At 35.3% G+C, this 22,230-nt stretch overlaps 3 protein-coding genes and 1 non-coding gene across 6 annotated transcripts; 2 read left to right on the plus strand and 2 right to left on the minus strand.

Annotated features, from left to right (window-relative positions):
- Window positions 1–4,088: 4,088 nt before the first annotated feature.
- TRNAP-AGG (transfer RNA proline (anticodon AGG)) lies at window positions 4,089–4,160 on the minus strand. Its single transcript has one exon. It is a non-coding gene; the product is annotated as a tRNA-Pro (tRNA).
- Window positions 4,161–4,739: 579 nt separating this feature from the next.
- Window positions 4,740–11,900, plus strand: LOC104788091 (paired amphipathic helix protein Sin3-like 4). 2 transcript variants are annotated; one of them, XM_010513775.3, is made up of 22 exons: window positions 4,740–5,211; window positions 5,702–5,861; window positions 5,950–6,136; window positions 6,209–6,307; window positions 6,394–6,555; window positions 6,651–6,933; window positions 7,027–7,157; window positions 7,274–7,349; window positions 7,434–7,463; window positions 7,554–7,774; window positions 7,870–8,024; window positions 8,131–8,258; window positions 8,367–8,621; window positions 8,709–9,341; window positions 9,430–9,521; window positions 9,621–10,184; window positions 10,270–10,370; window positions 10,456–10,594; window positions 10,683–10,835; window positions 10,934–11,100; window positions 11,189–11,288; window positions 11,373–11,900. In XM_010513775.3, the coding sequence occupies exons 2-22, from the start codon at window positions 5,722–5,724 to the stop codon at window positions 11,532–11,534; spliced, it is 3,978 nt and encodes a 1,325-aa protein (XP_010512077.2). In that variant the 5' UTR covers window positions 4,740–5,211; window positions 5,702–5,721; the 3' UTR covers window positions 11,535–11,900. The 2 variants fall into 2 exon arrangements, with proteins under 2 accessions (XP_010512077.2, XP_010512078.2); XM_010513776.3 differs by having other exon boundaries at window positions 5,142–5,332.
- LOC104788089 (DExH-box ATP-dependent RNA helicase DExH15 chloroplastic) lies at window positions 11,809–16,309 on the minus strand. Its single transcript, XM_010513774.2, has 7 exons — window positions 15,722–16,309; window positions 15,345–15,634; window positions 15,136–15,244; window positions 14,952–15,038; window positions 14,618–14,736; window positions 14,344–14,524; window positions 11,809–14,222 (listed from the first exon to the last, which is right to left on the minus strand). The coding sequence occupies exons 1-7, from the start codon at window positions 16,217–16,219 to the stop codon at window positions 11,970–11,972; spliced, it is 3,537 nt and encodes a 1,178-aa protein (XP_010512076.2). The 5' UTR covers window positions 16,220–16,309; the 3' UTR covers window positions 11,809–11,969.
- A 2,507-nt stretch (window positions 16,310–18,816) lies between these two features.
- LOC104788092 (protein neprosin-like) lies at window positions 18,817–20,684 on the plus strand. Of its 2 annotated transcripts, XM_087512184.1 has the most exons (7): window positions 18,829–18,936; window positions 19,029–19,115; window positions 19,212–19,398; window positions 19,510–19,667; window positions 19,754–19,807; window positions 19,906–20,037; window positions 20,227–20,684. In XM_087512184.1, the coding sequence occupies exons 1-7, from the start codon at window positions 18,829–18,831 to the stop codon at window positions 20,620–20,622; spliced, it is 1,122 nt and encodes a 373-aa protein (XP_087368310.1). In that variant the 3' UTR covers window positions 20,623–20,684. The 2 variants fall into 2 exon arrangements, with proteins under 2 accessions (XP_087368311.1, XP_087368310.1); XM_087512185.1 differs by lacking the exon at window positions 19,212–19,398 and having other exon boundaries at window positions 18,817–18,936; window positions 19,509–19,667.
- The last annotated feature ends 1,546 nt before the right edge of the window (window positions 20,685–22,230 follow it).

The following is a 22,230-nucleotide window of genomic DNA, read 5'->3' on the forward strand; positions in this document are numbered from 1 at the left end:
AAATATTTAATAGTCAAACAAAAGGTGAGACACTAAAACGATTAAGACGCAACGTTTAATCGTGACTGTTTGTATTCTTACAAATCTGGAATCTCCTTTTCAGTTTCAATAACAGAGAAGAAACAGGAAAAACCCTAATTGGAGAAAATCATGAGATTATGATTAGCGCCAAGGTCAAAGTCTAATTGATCTTCTTCCCGGAAGAACTAATTGGCGTATACACGCCAAGGTCTTACATTCTTGGAGTATCAGCGAGTTCTTTACAAAAAGAGTACTGCTTCTTGTGGAAGTAGAGGTTAGTGTCGTTAATTGAACATCATTCTTATTTAAAGTTCAATTTTTAACAATTCTTATATATACGACTTCCTACACAATTGTTATTAAACTGTAAAGAGTAACACAATCGAAACTAATTTTTTACCAAATACACTCGCTAAACTCTGGAAATATATCGACGATGGTGAATGGTATGATATTAGAACTTTCAAAGTAATCAATCCAACCCTGAATGAGAGGAATACTTATCATCCTTATCAAATTAAATTCATGGACGATACCACTATGACACTGGCCCAACAATTGAGTCCAAAGAATTACTTTTGATTCAAGGATTTGGATGATATATATCGTTGAAAAATAAATCATCCCATCTCTTTCGGTAAGTGTTTCGTTAATTAATTTAATATTGATATGGTACAATATGTGAGTATAGTTAATTGTAACTTTGTGTTCGGGAATCTAGAATCTTTATAGGATTTGTTGTAACTTTGTGTATTGGTCCCTTCCTTAGAAAAGTATGAATTAAAATTTTACCAAATATAGATTTGCAATACTTTGGAAAGGTAAATTCTGTCTTTTACCCAAATTAGATGTATGTGAGTGTATAGTAGATGTGGGAGATAAAAGAAGACCTGAGAGTGCCAATAATAGTAATGATGTTCTCACGTTGTTGAATGGCAGGTAAAAGACATTTACTCTACCTTTAGGACAGTTACGTTTTAAAGTTGTCTCTGTTAAATTTTTTTATTAATTTGATAAACATGTAGGAATGAAACTGTGAAATGTCGTGTCAAAAACAACTACGCTTCTCAATTCATGTCTAAATGGCAATCAAACGGGTGTCATCTCATATACAAATCCGAACTTTTGTTTTGTGTAATGCGGTTTGTGAAAGTCGGAGAATATGAAGGTGTGTAACATAAAATAGTTCTGATATAATCTTCATAAGGTAACCAATATATTCACTTTAAACTGCAAATGTGTGACAACCCGTCCCGCGGACCCACTAGCCCACCGCTAGCTGCCCTAACGGACCATCTGTGGACCCCACTAGCCCACCGCTAGCCGTCCCAACGGACTCCAAGCTGGCCCTGTAGGGCATCGATCCTAACCCCTCACTGGGTAAATGGAACTATTCATGCAAGAAAGAGTTCTGCCTTCTAGCCAAGCCTTTGAGACTAAGTCAAGCTTTCCAGCAGTCAACCAAGAAAGAGTGTTTCTCCCCTACTGAAGAAATGGAAGTCAGTCTGCTTTCCTTTTTAGCTTTGTTCACATCTGCTCTTTCCAGGACCAGCTCAATTGGTGACAGCTTGTCCTGTGGAAAGGTTGTTAAAGGGTGGGGACCAGGGTTCGAGGAACGCCTGGCCCACCAATAACCTACTGTGGATGTGGATTTCCACAGTGATGGGTTAGGATCGATGCCCTGCAGGGCCAGCTTGGGGTCCGTTTGGGCGGCTAGCAGTGAGGCTAGCGGGCTAGCAGTGAGGCTAGTGGGGTCCACGGGACGGGTTGTTACAATAAAAATCGATTTTTATGTGACAACCCGTCCTGTTGACCCCACTAGCCCACTGCTAGCTTGCCCCCATAGGCCCGAAGCTGGCCCTGCAGGGCATCGATCCTAACCCCTCACCGGGCAAATGGAACTATTCATCCAAATCCACAGTAGGTTATTGGTGCGCCAGGCGTTCCTCGAACCCTGGTCCCCACCCTTTAACAACCTTCCCACAGGACAAGCTGTCACCAATTGACCTGCAGATCAATTGGTGACAGCTTGTCCTGTGGGAAGGTTGTTAAAGGGTGAGGACCAGGGTTCGAGGAACGCCTGGCGCACCAATAACCTACTGGTGGATTGGGATATCCATAGTGATGGGTTAGGATCGATGCCCTGCAGGGCCAGCTTGGAGTCTGTTGGGCCGGCTAGCAGTGGGCTAGCAGGGTCCACAGATGATTTTTATGTGACAACCCGTCCCGCGGACCCCACTAGCCCACCGCTAGCTGCCCCAACAAACCATCCGTGGACCCCACTAGCCCACCGCTAGCCGTCCCAACGGACTCCAAGCTGGCCCTGCAGGGCATCGATCCTAACCCCTCACTAGGCAAATGGAACTATTCATCCAAATCCACAGTAGGTTATTGGTGCGCCAGACGTTCCTCGAACCCTGGTCCCCACCCTTTAGCAACCTTTCCACAGGACAAGCTGTCACCAATTGATCACTCAGTTCACACACAGAGAAGATGGTGAAGCCTATGTTGTTACCGACTGAAGAAGAAAGAAGCTATGGGATTGAAATCCCTAAAACTGAAATTGGGGATTTAATCAAAGAACTCAAGAGGGAGTGTTGAGATTTGAGTTCTTGATTAAAACCTGCAACAAAGAAAGGAAGAATCTGTGAGAAGGTGATGAAGAAAAGAGATGAAGCTCCAAGCGTAGGAGAAGAAGTCGTGAAACAAGTCAACGACCAAGGAGAAGGAGAAGAGCAAAGTCAACATGGACTTGTGTTTTGTTGTAATGGGCTGCAGAGATGAAGAAAGGCCCAAATAAGTTAAGTATAATGGACTTGTGTTTTGTTGTTTTGTTGTGTTTAGTTGTTAGAGTCTAAGTGTGTAAGAGTGGTTGTTGAGAGTTGTTGAAGTAGTGTGGCTTGTGTGTAAGAAAGCAAGCCTATAATGTGTAAGGGTTAGTAACTAGGAGTGTGGTCTAATGTGTAAGAGTCATGATGGTCTTAAGTATGGGAGCATGTGGGAGGTGCAACTAGTAGAAGTAGTATAAGTATGATGTGTGTGTTGTAAGAAAAATCCTTGAGATCCGAAAATAAAATGTAATCTCTTTGTGTGTTATCTCTCTAAGTTCTCTAAACACTTTCTTGTTATTAGAATGAACAAAAACAGAGTGTTCAAAACAGAGAGATGAGAGAAACTGATCTTACAAGTGAGAGTAAGATCATGAAATGTCAACAGTTTTGGGTGCCATGAAGCTACCTTGCGGTTCGAACCTAGATCCGAGATGAAGGCGACCATGTTTGGGAAACACCCAACATGCATCAAAGTTTAACCAAGTCCACCACATATCACAAGTTCATCGTTTAGTGTTTTTCTTGTTTCTTTCACCAATTTTGTTAAGTTTTGCAAACTTCACTTAGGCTTTTTATTATTTTTTTTTTTTGTTACTACTTTACTAAGGTTTTCTTTAAAGATTTATATGCGGTAATATTTAATTAAATTGTTTTTTCTCTAGACTTCGATTTTAATTATATTTTTTTCAGCTCTAGTGATAGGTTTATGAAAATTTATTCTTAATTAATATCAAACTAATGTATGTTTTCCCAAAATCTGACCTCTAATTAATTAAAATTTATAATTACAGAAGATAGTATAGAAGAGTGACATAGTAAATTCACTGAAGACTAGCAATATCTGATATTAAATTAAATGTAATAATTTTTAAATGCAGATATACGAACTTTAATTTAGGTCAAAATATAAGTATATTATGTATTTCTAATTATAAATCATTTCGAAATTCTATTGGAAAAATGAGAGAGAGTTTGTAAGTTAGGCCTTTTGAAGGTACAATATGGGCCGTTAACAACAAATTATTTTTAACCAAATGTGTGCAATATTTCAATACTTTGGCCCAAAAATAATGAAACTGGAATTTCATCGAAATTGTAATAATTTCCTGTATTTGTGTAATCGGTTGCTTAGAAATATTTTTGTATCTTGTAAACACTTTTTAATATCAGATATATTTGATTTGCCGAAAATGAAACTGGGATAGGGGAAGTAATAAAATTCTTTTTGAAGAAAAGGGGGCATTCCGAGAATTGAACTCGGGACCTCTCGCACCCTAAGCGAGAATCATACCACTAGACCAAATGCCCAATTTTGACAGAAATTTCAGTGTAATATTAAATAAACGAATTCACTAAATCGTCCACATCTGTTTTGTTTACCCAACTATATGATTATGATTCAAAAGAGTATTAGTAAATTTATTATTGAACCGACGCGAGATTCAATAATATTTTTCACTGGAATAATCTAACATCTAAAACCATCATCCTTTGCAAGTTGAAAAACTTTAACCTAAAACCTTTAAAATGTTACAAAACAAACAAAGCAACCTTAAAGAAACTGGCAAAAAAAATCTATTCTAAATTCATAAAAAAAGCCCTTGGATTTACCAATTCTAGCACATGACATTGATAGTTAAATTTTCCTCAACCATCACACCAAAAATCACAAAATCGCCACTTTCACAAACACCCAAAATTGCAAGGTCCTAAAATAACCCAAAAAAAAAAAAAAAATCCAATCCCCCTAGCTCTCAGATGTGCCCTAATTAATCCCCTCAATTAACCTCACCGGCAATAACCGGTAAACTCAACCTATAAGCAACCTAGCAACGGCTGTCTCTAAGTTGTATATTTCATATATATACAAATATATATTACAGATATGTTCCTTTTTTAATTATGTTTTTTTGGTTAAAGATTTTTATTATGTTATTGATATATTGTAAAACAAACAATAAGACGACAAATGTTTTTTTTTTATCCCTTGTTTGGTAATTAAGTGTAAAAAAAACAGGTCTTAATTAATTAATAAAATAATTATTACACCCATATCTTATAATATAATATAATATAACCCAAAACAATAAAAAAAATTTACATTACATCATCACGTAAAAATAAATAATGAATAAAAAACCTTGAGGCGTCTCTCATCTTCACCAATCCTAAAATTTTTATTTTTAACTTTGTAGTCTCTCTTATAATTATTAAGTTTTTTCTTTCTTTTTAGTTTGTGTCTGGAAAAATTTGGTTTAAAGTCTTGTCTTTGTGGTGTGGTGTTACCGTGTGCGGTAAGGAGGAGAAGGAAAGGCTTTGTGCTTGTAGACTTGTGAGTTGTGTCTCTCTGCGCAATTCGGTAACTCTACGATCATCTTTCTTCTTTTGTTTCATTTTTCTCGAAGCGTTTTTTTTTTTTTTTTTCCTTCTGTAAATTCTTATCTCGAAGCGCCGTAATGTGAATTTAATCTGAGGATTAAGTTAAGATCGACTTCATTGTTTCTTTTTTTCTCGATTTTTTTTTTTTGCTTTGATTGTTCTCTACTTGCTTAGATCTACTTCTTTTACTTGAGATATATGTCTGTAATTACAATTTTGTTTGCTTTGATTGAAGTGTTCTTGAAATTATAAGATGTGGTTTTCTTGATTTTTTAAAAAGATCAAAAAAGGATTTATTTTTATTTCTGCCCTGTACCTAAATTTTAACATGAATCCTCAAATTCGTAGACTTGTTTGTTTTCATCTCGAGTTGCCCAAATTCCAAACCCTTTTAGTTTGGTGAAATTGCGTTTGATCTATTTAGCTGCTAAATTGGTTTTTTTTTTTTTTTGGGGTTGGGTTTGATGAAGCTCTGGCAAAATTATAAACAATGGTTGGAGGAAGTAGTGCACAGAAGCTAACTACGAATGATGCACTTGCATATCTCAAAGCTGTCAAGGATAAGTTTCAAGATAAACGTGAGAAGTACGATGAGTTTCTTGAGGTTATGAAAGATTTTAAAGCTCAGAGGTATTGTTTTTTTTTTTTTTTTTTTTGGGTCACTGTTGAGGTTTAAGTTCAATTTTGGAGACCTGATGTTATTTTTTGTCATTGTTAGGGTTGATACTACTGGTGTTATTGTAAGGGTGAAAGAACTCTTCAAAGGAAACCGGGAATTGATTTTGGGGTTTAATACTTTCTTGCCAAAAGGTTTCGAGATAACTCTCTTACCTGAGGATGACCAACCTACGCCTAAGAAGCCTGTTGAGTTTGAGGAAGCTATTAGTTTTGTCAACAAGATTAAGGTAATTTAATTTTTTGATTGTGTTGCATTTATCTTTGCTACTTGCTTCTTAACTATTGTTTTATCTCTGCAGACTAGGTTTCAAGGCGATGATCGTGTATACAAATCATTTTTAGACATTTTGAACATGTATAGAAAGGAAAACAAGTCCATTACTGAGGTCTACCATGAGGTGTGTGTGTGTGTGTTTGTAGCCATTTGTGGTAATAGTGTTTTGGTTTCCCTTCTTGTCTTAGTTTGATATTGTTTATCTTGTAGGTGGCTATCCTTTTCCGGGACCATCATGATTTACTTGGGGAGTTCACTCATTTTCTCCCTGATACTTCAGCAACTGCCTCTACTAATGATTCTTTAAAAATCCCATTACGTGATAGAGGCATTAAGTCTCTTCCCACCATGCGTCAAATAGATCTTGATAAGGTTCATCTCTCTGTTGTTTTCTTTAAATAGTTTTTTTTCACTAGGCTTACTATGCAATCGAAAGTTCGATTCTTAAGAGGTATCACTTTTTACAGAAGGACCGGATCATTACTTCACATCCTGACCGTGTCCTCAAAGCCGAACATATGGATGTAGACCATGAGAGGCCTTTGTTAAAAGAAAGTAAAGAAGAAGTGAGACGTATTGACAAAAAGAATGATTACATGGATGACAGAGACAGGAAAGATTACAGAGGTCTTGAACAGGACAGCCAGAAAGATCATTTCCTAAACAAAAAGAAGCTGACACTAAGGGATGATAATTCTGCTGAAATGTCTAATCATGCCATTCCCAGTTCATCTACTTATGATGAAAAAGGTGCTACGAATACCAGATCATTTACATCTGAATTAGTTAGGAGTGAGTTCATGCTAAGAACTTGTATTCTTAAATTGACTTATGTGATGACAGGTCATAGCCAAGAACTTGCTTTTGTTGATAGAGTGAAGGCGAAGCTTGATACCGCTGACAACCAGGAGTTCTTGCGATGTCTTAATCTCTATTCAAAGGAGATAATCAGCCAACCAGAACTGCAGTCTTTGGTATGTTTTTTATGCTGACTTATATTTTCTCACTACATGGTTAAATTGGGGAAGACTATGAGAAAATTATGGGATTTGCCTGTTAATGACTCATGCACATATATTCTTGGTATTAGGTGAGAAATTTAATTGGAGTATATCCAGATCTTATGGATGCCTTCAGAGTCTTTTTGGCACAGTGTGACAAGAATGGTAATTAGCCAAACTTGTGCTTTCTTTTTTTACATTCGCCGGTTAAAGGTTAAATTTTGACCCTTTTTGTATTTCTCTCTGCAGATGGATTACTTTCTGGTATTGTGTCTAAGAGTAAGTCTAGCTATTTTTGTAACATAGGGCTGATGTTTTCTCTCCAGACGTATTGAATTGACTCTAACCATTATATTGCTATGACTACAGAATCCTTGTGGAGTGAAGGCAAATGTCCTCAACCTACAAAGTCACAGGACATAGAGACAGACCGAGAACGTGAGAAGATTCAAAGGTATAGAGAAAGAGACCGCGAAAAGGAGAGACTTGAAAAGGCAGCAGCGAGTCAAAAATGGGCTAAACCTATCAGTGAACTAGATCTCTCAAACTGTGAACAATGCACACCTAGTTATCGGTTACTTCCAAAGAATGTATGGTGCTACAGTTCATCATGCCAAATCTACTCCACTTGGTTAAATTTTGTGTTGCTTCATTAGTTACATGTGCATATATTGTTTTCTTGCAGTACCCAATTCCTATAGCAAGCCAAAAAATGGAGATTGGCAGCCAAGTTCTTAATGATCATTGGGTCTCTGTCACTTCAGGAAGTGAAGACTATTCATTTAAACACATGCGCAAGAACCAGTATGAAGAGAGCCTATTTAAATGTGAAGATGACAGGCTAGTGATTATTGTTGTTCTCTCTATCAAAATCTGACTGTCTTCTTTTATATGTTGAGCACTTTCTTGGAATATTGGTAAATATATGTTTGTTGCTGTTCTTTAGGTTTGAGCTTGACATGTTATTAGAGTCTGTGGTCTCGGCTACGAATCGCGTGGAAGAGTTATTAGCAAAGATGAACAGTAATGAATTGAAAACTGACACTCCCATCTGTATCGAGGATCACCTCACAGGTATTACATATAAGCTGGCGTGAACAACAACATCATAAATATTGAGCTCATCTCGTATAGCAGAACTGATCTTAACTGATGTATCTTGTTTCGCTAATCGTATTGTAGCTCTAAACCTAAGATGCATAGAACGGTTATACGGTGACCATGGCCTTGATGTGTTGGATTTGTTAAGGAAGAATGCATATCTTGCTTTACCCGTAATACTGACACGTTTGAAACAGAAGCAAGAAGAATGGTCAAGGTGTCGTACTGAGTTTAACAAAGTCTGGTCTGACATATATACAAAGAACTACCACAGATCACTTGATCATCGCAGCTTTTATTTCAAACAGCAGGATTCAAAGAATCTGAGCACAAAAGGTTTTTTTTTTTTTATCGTTACCCATTTATATTATAAGAGAAAATGCTCTAAGTGAAATCTACTTACAATAGTATTGTTCACTGCAGCGTTGCTGGCAGAGATAAAAGAGATCTCTGAAAAGAATCGAACTGAAGATGATGCACTTCTTGCTCTTGCGGCTGGAAATAGACGAACAATCTCTTCCAATATGAGTTTTGATTATCCGGATCCCGATCTTCACGAAGATCTGTATCAGCTGATCAAGTATTCATGTGGAGAGATGTGTTCAACAGAACAGCTAGATAAGGTCATGAAGGTATGGACAGAATTTTTGGAACCAACATTTGGTGTTCCTTCCCGCCCTCAAGGTGCTGAAGACCGAGAAGATGCTGTCAAGTCTACGAACCAGAATTCAAAAAGTGGTAGTGCGAGCGAGGGCAGTCCTCAAAATGGAACTAGTGTTGCCAACTCTATGCGGTCAAATGGCCCTCAAAAGGTCAATGAAACTAATCAAGTGCGGCAAGGTAGTGATTTGGATAAAGATGTCACTTCTTCTAAGACCTCAGATGCATGTGACAATACTCAAAATGATAAAATGCCGAAGAATATAACCAAACCTGACGAAAGACCTGAAACCAAACAAGTTGTTTCTATCAAACGTGCGCATAACTCAAATGCAGTGCCTGTGGATGGATTGCTACCTCAAAGGAATGGAAAAACCAGCATTTTATCCGTTACAGGTTAATACTTTTAATGCTTGATAAGAGTACTCTTGGAATTTTTCACGTTTTAAGATGAATAGTATCCTTACCTCTTTTGCATGACCAGGGCTTAGCAATAGTAATCCAAAGCCTAATGCTTTAACCAGTGGAATGGAGATGGAGTTGAAGCCGAATCATGTGAATGGTCCACGGTTAGAGGTATTGTTGCGCAATGGAGAACTTGTGTAATGCTTATATCTTGCAAATATTTGAAATGTTGATCTGAAATATATGATATTCTACTTACTCATTCCACAGATTGGTGACAACAGAGTAATTCCAAATGGGACAATGGCAGAAAGATCTAACGAAGGGTTCGCTGGGCAAACCAAAGTCGAAAGAGAGGAGGGTGAACTTTCTCCAACAGGAGAGTTTGAGGAAGATAATTTTGCAGTTCATGGAGAGAATGAAATGGAGACTCTTAGCAAAAGTAAGGAGAATGATGATGCTAATGCAGATGATGAAGGTGATGCAAGTGCCCCAAGATCATCAGATGGCAGTGGAAACACATCTCAGAACGGTGATGTTTCTGGAACTGACTCAGGTGATGGTGAAGATTGTTATCGTGAAGATGATATGGACCATAATAACAAAGCAGAAAGTGAAGGAGAAGCTGAAGAAGGTATGTCTGATGCCCATGATGGTGGTGCTGAAGGAGATAAGCCTGTGTTGTCCATGTCAATAAGAAACCTGCTGCATGTGAAACCTCTTGCAAAGTATGTCCCTCCAGCTTTACGCGATAAGGACAAAGATGATTCTCGAAAGAACTCTAAAGTCTTTTATGGGAATGATTCTTTCTATGTTCTTTTCAGGCTTCATCAGGTAAAAACATATCATTTTTCAATCTGCTAATCAATGAAGCTAGAATCTTTCGTGAGGCTTACTTTTGCGGTTACTCTCTATACAGATTTTGTATGATAGAGTGTTATCAGCAAAGATCAACTCATCATCTCCAGAAAGAAAGTGGAAGACATCAAATTCAACAAACCCTGCTGATTCTTACGCCAGGTGACTTATCCTTGCAATTCTTTCATGCAACTGCTACAGTAATATGTGTTGCTGCTTACACATTCTGTTTTCGGTTTTGGAACAGATTCATGAATGCTCTCTACAATTTACTCGATGGTACATCTGATAATTCCAAGTTTGAAGATGATTGCCGAGCAATAATTGGGACTCAGTCATATATTCTTTTCACATTGGACAAACTGATCTATAAGCTCATCAAGCATGTAAGTTTCCCTTTTGGATGGACAGTCTTGATCTCTTTATTTATTATTCTTTACTTGTGGTTTTAACTGACCATTGTGGATCCTCCAGCTCCAGGTAGTAGCAGCTGATGAGATGGACAACAGATTACAACAGTTATATGCTTATGAGAAATCCAGAAAGCCTGAAAAGTTTCTTGATGCTGTTTATTATGAAAATGCTCGTGTTCTTCTTCCAGATGAGGATATTTACCGCATTGAATGTGTAAGTGTTTCTTTTACCCTTGCACAGTTTGGACAAAGCAAGCTTATGACCGAGGAACTTCATAAGTTATGTATCTTCTTGCATTTGTATTTCTGCAGGACCTATCAAAACCAACCAAACTCTCTATTCAGCTTCTGGACTACGGACATGATAAGCTCGATGTGACATCCATATCCATGGACCCGACTTTTGCAACTTACCTCCACAATGTATTCCTTTCCGATCAACCTAATGCGAAAGAGAGTCCTCGAATCTATTTAAAACGGTAAGTCAAGAAGATTAACTAAGTACTATCTCATCTTCTTAAAACTAAAGCGGACACTAATCAGATGAACTCTTTTTTATCCTCCCAGGAATAAGCGTAAAAATGGTGGTAACAGTGAACTATGCACCACGGATGAAGTTAAAACTATTAACGGTTTGGAATGTAAGATAACCTGTAGTTCTTCAAAGGTACAGTCTTTTTTCCTGCTTACCACTGTGAGTTTCCACTTTAAGCTTGTCTTTTTAAGAAGAATTGTCTGGTATGTTCTTCAGGTATCCTATGTACTAGATACAGAGGATGTGTTGCATCGTACTAAGAGGAGGAAAGTTTTGAACCAAAGTGGTTTACCCCTTGGACAGGAATCTGTTTGCAGTAGTTCTTTGATTGGGCAAAGGAGAAAACAAAGATACCAAAAACTTCTCACCAGCCAATGACATCTGTCACTTACCACCAGAGAAAACGCTCGTGAATAGAGTAACTTCGCACTTTTTGAGAGAAAGGTTGCCCATTCTTTGCTTGTTATACTCAGCATTGAGCTTTGTCAGAAGAGAAGAAATATGAGATGGCTCTCACTTCTGTTGCTGCCTTTGGTCCCTCCTGTATTCTCACAGAAATAAAAAGATAGCGAGGGGAAAAATCGAAGGAATACTGAAAGGATTAACTGCTTAAGCCTTCAAAGTCAGTTTCCCCTAATTGTGTATATAAGCATTTTGTATGTTGTAACATTAACTCAAATTTCTTCTTTCTTTACTCCTATTCTTTCCAACATTAATCATCTTAATGAAAAATTTGTTCTTGTATCCCCAATTCTTACATCTAATGTTGTCTTGCCAATGGGTCACTAAAACCGAGCTAATGTGGAGCTTTTTTTAACCGGCAAGCTCACTGATTGGTGGACGGTCCATAATGTCTGCTGCAGCTGCTGCGCTGCGTTGCAGGACGGGGTCAATATCAGGCAACTTAGGAATCTGAGCCAAGAGATCAATGGTGCGTCGTAGCAGACGAGCAAGATCACCTTCGTCCATTGCACATTCCATCATCATTTCTTTCCAACTTAATCCAGAAGCCCAAGCTTCAACCATACCAGAGAACTGAACGTCCAAACAACATGGAATCATAACCTCGTGCTTCTCTTGAAGCTTTATAAGAGAGTTTCTCTGTTCTTGTAAGAAATTAACCATGTCTACTACTGTATCAGATGGCTCGTAAATATAGTTGTTGTCTCTCCAAGGTCGAACTTTTATGCCCTCTGAAACCAAACTTGCACATACACCAGCTAATTGAGGAGGCTTGAGATCCACCAGGGCTTTGTTCCGGAGTACCATTGCAAGCCAGAGCTCGTTTTCTCCTCGGATTGCAGCAGCTGTTTCTCCCAGAGGAAATATCAGGTGTGTGTTAATGTCCAATGCTCTGCTTTCGTGAATCACATTGCTTATACGCATGAAATCTTTCCATCCAGACGGTTCAATCTGCTCTAAACGGTTTATGAGGCGTCTTGATCTCGACTTGAGCCGTTTCATCTTCTCAACCGTCAGATTAGCGTTCTCTAGAATTTTCTTGTACTCTCTGAACCCTGATGACCGAGACATCTTCTTCTTCAAACGAGACACTTTGCTTCTTTGTTCCCTGTACTGTTCCGCAGCATTATCATACTCTTGGGACATATGTAAGACCTCTTCTTCTTCGGAAAGGCTGCTTAGGACAGGTACGTTTAAACTCCAGGACCATGTCTCTAGAGATCCTTCCAATCTCCACAAACTTCCAAATTCGGATTCAGCTAGTTTATCCCACTGCATATCTGCTTTATCCAAGAGAGTCTTCATGATTTCTCGAGGCAAAGCATCTCCAAGCGCTAAAGCAATGTTAGGGAAACCAGTTCTGTAGACAGTCCTTATCCACTTCTCAGTAAAGAGATACCACGAGTTATCAGACCCAAGGGCCACATAGTAAGATGGCTTAACAATAGGCTTTCCAGGTTCATTTGCCGCCAGCTCATCCTCAATTATGTTCAACGCAAAAGACTCATCCAAAGATATCATCTTCTGAAGTTTGGAACCTTGAAATGAATCAATATGTCCTAAGTAAACAGCAGGGACTGACTGCTGCTTCCCTTTAGAATCCTTGAACTCCAAACAAATAAATGGTAAGTTACCCTCTTCCATCCCTTTTAAAAGAGGTTTTAGCGCGGAGAACCTTTCGAGTTCCATCCTTCTTCGTAGTTCAGCACGCTTGCGTTTCTCCTCCCGCAGCTCTTGCTTCAGTTCAGTGATCTCCTTGTAGTCCCTCGCTGAAAGAAGTTTCTTACTCTTCTTATCTATTGCTTCATCGCTTATTTCGGATGACAGAATCTCGATCTTCTTGTCAATTTCAGCAAGTTCCTCCTTTGCGGCAACCATCACATTGCTGCTCACATAGTTTCCAAAACTCTTCTCAACCAATTTCTTGGCTTCTTCCAGACTTCTCCCTGATTGTAAGACTTTCCCGTTCTCATTTCCACTTGATTTACGAGAAACTTTTGAACCAGCTACCAGATTCAGCACCATGCCATATGAAGCAGTAAACTGTGACACGAGAGGTTTAACTCCAGAAAAAACAAGTTTGCAGCACTCTTCAGCGCCTTCAAAAGCAGTCTGAACCAGCACAGTGTAGCCCTTCTCATCAATGCCTCTACGTCCAGCACGTCCAGCCATCTGGAACAATTCGTTAGGACCCAACTGTATTCGTTCACTACCAGCCTTTTTTGTTAGACACGAAATAACAGCCGTTCTAGCTGGCATGTTTATTCCAGCAGCAAGCGTCTCAGTAGCAAAGACTACCTTAACAAGTCCTCGCTGAAACAATTCCTCAATGAAAGATTTCCAAAGAGGTAGACAGCCAGCATGATGAGCAGCGATTCCCCTAAGCAGTCCTTTCTCTGCACTCTCTCTCACTGCATCTGGATAAAGAACGCGAAACTTCTTCAAGGCCAACTCAACCTCACTCTTCTCGCAATCATCTAAAAGCTGAAAATTTTCAACATACTGTACAGCTGCATCACATCCTCTACGGTTAAAAATGAACCATATCGCTGGTAACATATTTTTTCCCTGGAGATGCCATAATGTGTCGCTAATTTGAGGTACCTAGAAGTCAAGACGCAGCATAGTCATTATATTATCATGAGAAGTTAAAAATCCTATTCGAATATATAAGAAACCACAAATGTCTTGTTTGTAAGGGTTGTTAAAAAGCATAATGTAATACCTGTGATCGGCGAATCTTGTTTATCTCACTCTTTGAAAGAGGATAATCAGTAACGTTCACAAGGTTGTTGTAGCTGGTATCACCTCCTCGTTTTTTTGACCTCCTTTTCCTATACGCGTCATCATCATCACGAAATCTAGCTTCTGAGGCAGACAGTTGCAAATAACTGAGAGACAGCTTCCTGCTCCAATTAATAAATCCTCCTCCAATTATTATCAAAGGAAAATATTCAACAATACATGTTGATGATAAAGTACAGAGTTGAACAAGTTACCTATTCACGTTTGTCCCTCTCTCATCAAGCAGAGGTAATAAAGAACGTTTTGTTGAGAAGTACCAAGTTAATGGAACTGGCCGTCTTGTCGATGTTACCAACTCAGTTTTACCATGTATCTGAGACCAAAGCACAGAAGCGGCTAGCACATCTTAGAAAACCACTGGCTAAATAATATAAGGATTGCTACCGTTTTAATTGAGATACTTCATCAGCAAAACAATATTTATTCTACTTAACAATAGAATATAGATGAGACAGTGAACATGGCATTTGGAACATGATTATGGAAAAATGCAATGCATTCCCATAGGGAAAATGTGTACAAACTCACCTCACCAATCCAACCAGCTAATTCATCAGGGTTTGCAACTGTAGCTGATAGGCATATAAGTTGAACCTCCTTTGGGCAATAAATAACCTGAGCTCGTAATAAATAAAAGCAACTGAGTCAGACACTCAACTGATAAAGCCTTTTTTTGGAGGAAAGAAGAAAAACAGTGGAAGAAGAAACTCACAATCTCTTCCCACACAGTTCCCCTAGATATGTCACTTAAATAATGAACCTCATCCAAAACAATTGCATCAACATGAAAAAGTCCAGTTCCTGAAGAAGCCATTCCAACACTAAAAAATTCCGACACAAATAAATCAGGGTCAAAAGGAGCTCCTAAACAGACTAGATTTATATACACACACAGAGAGCTACAACAGTTTTATAAAATACCTTTGATACAACATATTCCTGAGAATCTCAGTAGTCATAATCACAATCTGAGCATCTTTATTAATAGCAGAGTCACCTGTGAGTAGACCAACGTTATCGTCCCCAAACGTCTCCCTAAACTCACGAAACTTCTGATTAGAGAGCGCTTTAAGCGGTGTAGTGTAGAACAACCTTCGACCTCGAGCTACCGTAGCAACAGCAGCTGCTTCAGCAATCAAAGTCTTCCCACTACTCGTGGGAGCAGAAACCACAACAGATGAACCTCTAAGAAAAGCTTCAATAGCCAATCTCTGTCACCCCAAAAATAAGAAATTTCAGATTTTTTTTTTTTTCTAAAAACATAAAATTTACAAAAGATTGAAACTTTATTAGAAAACCTGAAACTTGTCGATTCGAAAATCGTAGATTGAGATGAGTTCATTGATATCAATCATTTCAACTCCAAAATCACGAACGAGACTACGAAGCTTCTCAACTCTTTGCCACCTAAGCTCAACTCGTTCCCGAGCCGATTCATCCGTCGGCAAATCAACCGAGAACTCGGTTTCGTCGTCGTCGTCGTCGTCACTGTTCCGAATTTCACCGGAGATATCGTCGTATTCATCAGCTGCTTCGTCGTCGTCATCATCATCGTCTTCTTCCTCGTCGTCTTCTTCTTCTTCTTCTTCCTCGTACTCCTCAGAGAGCTGAGACTGCGACGGTGAGAGAGAATTCAAGGAGGATTCGAAAGAGAGTTTTTTTGGATTAAAGATTAGGGATTTGGTGAAGCAGAAGCTTGGGGAATGAGTGAGAGAACGATGGAGAGAAGGAAACTGGAAGAACTTGAATGAAGAAGAAGAAGGTGTGATGAGGGAGACGACGGGAAGAGTGTTCATGTTCACTTCTCAGGGCATTTCAAGATTTGATTTTTTTTTTCGCCTTTTGGATATTACACCCAAATTAATTAATTCTTTTTATTTTTTCCCGGTTATATATTTACAAAGGCTATTTTTTAATTATTTTATTTTTGTCGTGGCTTTTCAAATGAAAAATTTTTCCAATTTTTTGTTAAAAAAAAAAAAATACTAACAATTTTGGTTTAGAAATATGATTTTTAACTTATTTTATTATTACTAGAATTTATACTCGCGTGTATGCGGGATTTTAATTTAATTTTTTTATTAATATAAATTATTGAGATTATATATAATCATTCAAATTTTGCATATAAATCTATATAAATATTAAATTTACATTTATTAAGTGATATACAACATATCTATTATTGACTATAATATTTCATTGACAAATAAATAATTTGATATATATATCACATGTAAGTAAGATCACTTTAAAAATTTGCAGAAACAATAAATGATATTGATAACTACCTCATAATTTTGTTTCTTTTCTTATTCATATTACATGAAAACATTTTTTAAAGGTTTTGATGTTGATTATCGATTATTGACCTAATTGAATATATCATATATGATTAGATGTTGATACAAACATAATACTATTTCGTATAAAATATAAATATATTGAATAGTGTAAATGTACATATATATAATATCATATCATTATAACATCTTTACCGAACTTGGTTTATCTATTGAAGCAAGTATAGTATGCCGTAAAAAATTCTCGACCAATTCATGAATGTCTCTATATCTCACTTTGGCTGGGCAAAATAATCATTAACCGAATAATCGACTGAAACCAAACCTTATACGAACCAAAGTTCCTTAAATAACTGAATGGTTAGTAATATTTAATAACCAAACTAACTGAAACCAAACAGAACGGCAATTAAATGGTTAACCAAACCATCCAAAAACCTAGAAGATACCCAAAAATAATATACATAATATGCAAAACTATAAAAATAAACTTAAAATAATTAATCTATATTCAAAACTTTAAATAATCAATATATATTTAAAATTTATTAGTTTAAAATTTGCAAAGGTAAATACTCTTTTGTAAAATTGAACCAATTTGAATTATCTTTCTAATTTTTTTCCTTTTTATATTTTTAATTGTATTTTGAGTTAATTTTGGTTATATTTGGTTAATTTTGGTTATATTGGGTAAATTTGATTAACATTGATATAATTTTGGTTAGTATGGTTATTTATTCAAATATCCAAACCAAACCAAACCGAACCAAAATTTTTAAAATACACGAATGGTTATTATATTACTATATCCAAACTAACCAAAACCGAAACTAAACGGTTAATCGAATGCCCATGCCTACTTTCAATGATTATATGGTCAAATGTTTAAACCCGACATGAAATCTAATAATGTATGTCATATACTTTTCTACAAACTCATTCGTTTCACACAATGAATGAGATGTCAAAGATTTTAATTTATTTATGTGCATTATTATCTTTCAAGTTTTAGTAATTTATTTTCAAACAGTTTTAAATACAATTAATTCGCTATTATCTATGATGAACTTGTTGTCTTTTGATATCTACTTTCTTTTCACATTTTATTGGCTAACATAAAAATATATTAGACTGTAAATTGATTTTCAAGACATATTATAACTACTTTCTCTTTAATTACTATATTTCAATACTCAAATTTGGATTAAAAACATTTGATTCAATTTATGAAGTATCAAATTTGTTTTTTTCTTTTTATCATGGTATAAACTAATATTTCACTTTCATTTTTTTTCCTGTTTAAAATTTTATAAATACAATTATAAATTTTGTTTTATTCTACTGTGAATTTAAAATTTACTTCCAGTCTTAAACTCATCAACACATTTAAAATTTTAAACTATAATCAGTTTAAAAGAAAAGTTTAATTATATTATTACCACTAATAAAAAAATTATAATATTTTTTTTTCTTATTTCAACATTTTATTTATCTTACATAATTAGTTTTAATTTATTTAAACTTTTTATTAATTATAGGTAACATAACGATATACTACATGAATATTTTAAGTTTATTTTAAAATTAAAAAGTACTGTTGTTTAGGTAGCAAAATGAGAAGAGAGAAATGCTAATTTTATATTTATAAAGATAGATAAATAATTAGAATGGAGTTTGAAATCCAAAAATATAGCGTTATCATACATAAATATTAAGTACACACCTTAACATAATTAATAAACAAAAGATAATTACAAAATCAATTTCATCGTGACTATTTTTTAAGTTACCGGGTCTACAGATTAATTACAATTTGTATTTTAATTGATGGTAAGTTATAACTGATAACGTAATAAGTAAATCCTTTTTTTCTTTCTTTCTGGTCAAAGTATTATCACATTGTCCATTTAATACTTATTTAATACTTTATTTCTTTCTTTCTGGTCTACATATTTGACTACAATATCAATATGAGTCACATAATATTGTAGTCAAATATTGGTATTTTTATTCGTTTATTAGAAAAAACTGATGTAATGCTAATTATATGTATATATAAGTAACATAGTGATTTCATTCTTGATGAAACTAAACAAAACAAAATGTCTTCACTAACTAAAATAGATCTGGTTTTAAATCTATTACATCTATTCTTCTCAACAACCTTAGTTCATTCTAATCAAAGTGTGTTGCCTAACAGTTCCTTCAAAGTTAGCGTTAATATTTTTTAGAACTTCATACACATGTCTCCCTTATTATGTTAAGGTTCAAAATCACCTCTCTTTTTTTTGGTCGTTGGCAGATAGGTGAAAATGCTACATATAATTGCGTAGATATTAATAAGCAACCAAGACTTGATCATCCTTTGCTCCAAAATCACACAATCCAGGTGCATTAACATTTAAAATTTTCATTTTCTATATGATTTTGAATTTATTTTTATAAAATGTGATTTTGAATTTGACATTCAAGAATTCTTTACAAGATGAAACCTTCAGTTTCAAGACATGAATTAAGGAATCAGATTGACAAAAACAAATCATATTCAAAGAAAAAAGGATGTCCAAGTGGAACCGTTCCTATATTGAGAATCTCAAGTGAATACAATACCAAGACACAACTTTTTGCTGAGAAGTATTTCCATCCGCTAACAGTCAATAATCCTGAACACATGTAAACATTTAATTTTCTCCTTATACATTAGATCTAGTTATGTTTTATATGTATTTGAAGTATTATTATATATATATATATATATGTCAATAAAACTGGTTCTTGGTAGGTTGTTGGAGTAAGGTCACGTGGTGGTCCATATCGTGGCGTTGAAGCTTGGTATAATGGATATACGCTGAACATCGGAATAGACCAGGCTTTATATAGTGAAATATATATAGGTAGTTGGTTGAATAACCAAGTCAATTTTATCCAAGCGGGTTATATTGTAAGTTCTACATTTCAATGTTTTTTTTTGTAAAATTCATTTATAAACACTTGATAGGATTCAAGTATTGAAAGTTGTTTTAACAGATAAATCCAAGTTTCTTTGGCACCAGACAACTTTGGACATATGGATATTTTAAGGTGTGCATGTAAATTTTTTATTCTTTAGTTTTCCTTAAAGTATTTATACTTAATCCTTAAATAAAATAAAATGTGAATATTAAACATGATTTCAACAGGGTAAAGATGGAAAAGGATGTTACAATACAGCATGTGATGGGTTTATTCAGGTATCAAGGATAATTCCCATAGTCCAACCCATAAACCTTAACCCTAGAGTCCCTGATTGGTCGCGTTGGTCCATCCATCAGGTATTTCTTCAGTTTCTTTATATATTTTCATGAAAATAAATTATGAATTTAGAAATTAATTATTTATGAATCATATTAGTGATCGACATGTATTTGATTATATAATACCAGTTTGCTTTAACTAATATTAGTAGCACATATTCTTTTTCGTTTTTACAAATTTGTTTCATCTTTTGATGTATAAAAAAGGATAAAGCAACAGGAAATTGGTGGCTTACGCAACTGATAAAAAATGCACCCAGCGTAGATATTGGATATTGGCCAAAAGAGCTATTTGATATTTTAAACAGTGGTGCTAATACAGTTGGAGTTGGAGGTATAGTTCGTGCTTCCCATTCGGGTTCAAGTCCCCCAATGGGTAATGGTAATTTTCCAGTTGGAAGCCGCACAGATTCAGCAATGTTTACAAATATTGAAGCTTTGGATTCCAACTATAACAGTCGTAAAATGAATTCTTTTCCTACGGAGATTTTGGTAGATAGTCCAAAATGTTATGACATAAGAATTGGTAAAGTGAAACCATTTCATCGTACACGACTCGGTTTCTTTTTTAATTATGGTGGTCCGGGAGGAAACTCTTGTTGAGTTTAATATTTTACATTGTAATCTTTAAACTTGGTACTTAATAAAACTTATTATGAATTAAACATGTGGTACATTTGAGACAAGTTATTTCAAACTAAAAAAATAAAGTTATATTTGTTTGTTAATTTTGTTTGCTTTCTTTAGTATTTAAGATTGTATAATCGTATTTAGATTTTTAGTTCTATAATTTCAACTCACGGTATACCGCTAATATTTATTAAACAACTCAGGTTATTTATTAAACAACTTGTTTTTTACATAATATTAATTTAATCAACTTAATTAGACATGTCTATTACTCTAAACTAAAAACAAGAAGTCTCCAAAAGTACATAATAGAGAACGTGATTCTAAAGTTATATGTTAGTACCCGCGCTACGCTGTGAATTTATTTTTATATGTCTTTTTATAATTTTTTGTTTTATACTTTTTAAAGTCGTAATTCATAGGGTAATCTCAGTAAAACATGTTTTTATAGTTCTGTTTTTCTAGAAAAAAAATCCACACTATGCTGCCGGATATATTTAAAAGTTATTTTATTTTTATTTAAATATGAAAATGAAGGAGAATTGAAACTAATCTTGACAAAATATAATTTTTATGTCAACTTTTGTAGTTTTTTTTAGGTACATTGGAAATTCTTAAAGATATTTATATAAAAAATTTAGAGTAATTGCTACAATTTTAATAAAATACATTTCATAAAGGGGTAAAATTCTATTGTCTCTGTTTTTATATGGTTGTTTAAAGAAAAGTTATCGAAGTAAATTTAGATAAAGTTACCAATTTGTTTTTTATGTTACGGGATCCAAATCTTTATTTAATTATAATTTTTCAACTCAATAACACATGCCAGTTTCAATTATATCTCAAGTATTGCAAGCTTTCTTAATCAATCTTTATCAATTTCTAATCTCTCAATGCATATCTTCTTTTCACCATCCCCATGGAGCTTTGCTTCCTTAGTTATTTTATCGATCATAATCTTCTAGGACCTATGCTCTATATTACTTTCATATCATCATCACAAATTTGTGTTTTGCTTGCAGTTTATGAACAAGAACCGTGACCGATGTACATTCACACCGATTGCATTATTAAAAAACAGTTTGAAAACAGGTAAATAATAAAGAAAAATAACAGTTTTGTTTATTGAAAATTATGTTTGTTAAAATATAGAGCGTAATGCCTACTCTTATCGCAGTACCAACTGCAATTTCCAGTTGAAGAACTTTGACTCCATCAACTTTCTGCCAAGAGTTGAGACAAATTATGCAAAATTGCAATACATTAGACATGTTGCATGGCATGATTGGAAATCTGGTACCTTTGGGTTTGGGATGATCTCCAGTTTAAGTGCACCAGCTTCCACAATCTTTTTGATGGCTTTCAAGTGAACCCAACTGTAATAGTTAACAATTATGTGTCTCTACATATGTACTTGTTATTCTGAACGTTTTAGGGACTATAAAGCTACTACTTACAGTACATGTTATTTGTGTTGAAGATCTTGAATTTTTGAATTGATTTTAATTCATTTACTTACAGGAATACGAGGAATATCATTCATAGCCACAAACAAGTAGCTAGGGATAAGCAATTTCGGTT

The sequence above is a fragment of the Camelina sativa genome, chromosome 5, assembly GCF_030686135.1.
Source record: "Camelina sativa cultivar CO46 ecotype springtype chromosome 5, ASM3068613v1".
NCBI classification, from domain to species: Eukaryota; Viridiplantae; Streptophyta; class Magnoliopsida; order Brassicales; family Brassicaceae; genus Camelina; species Camelina sativa.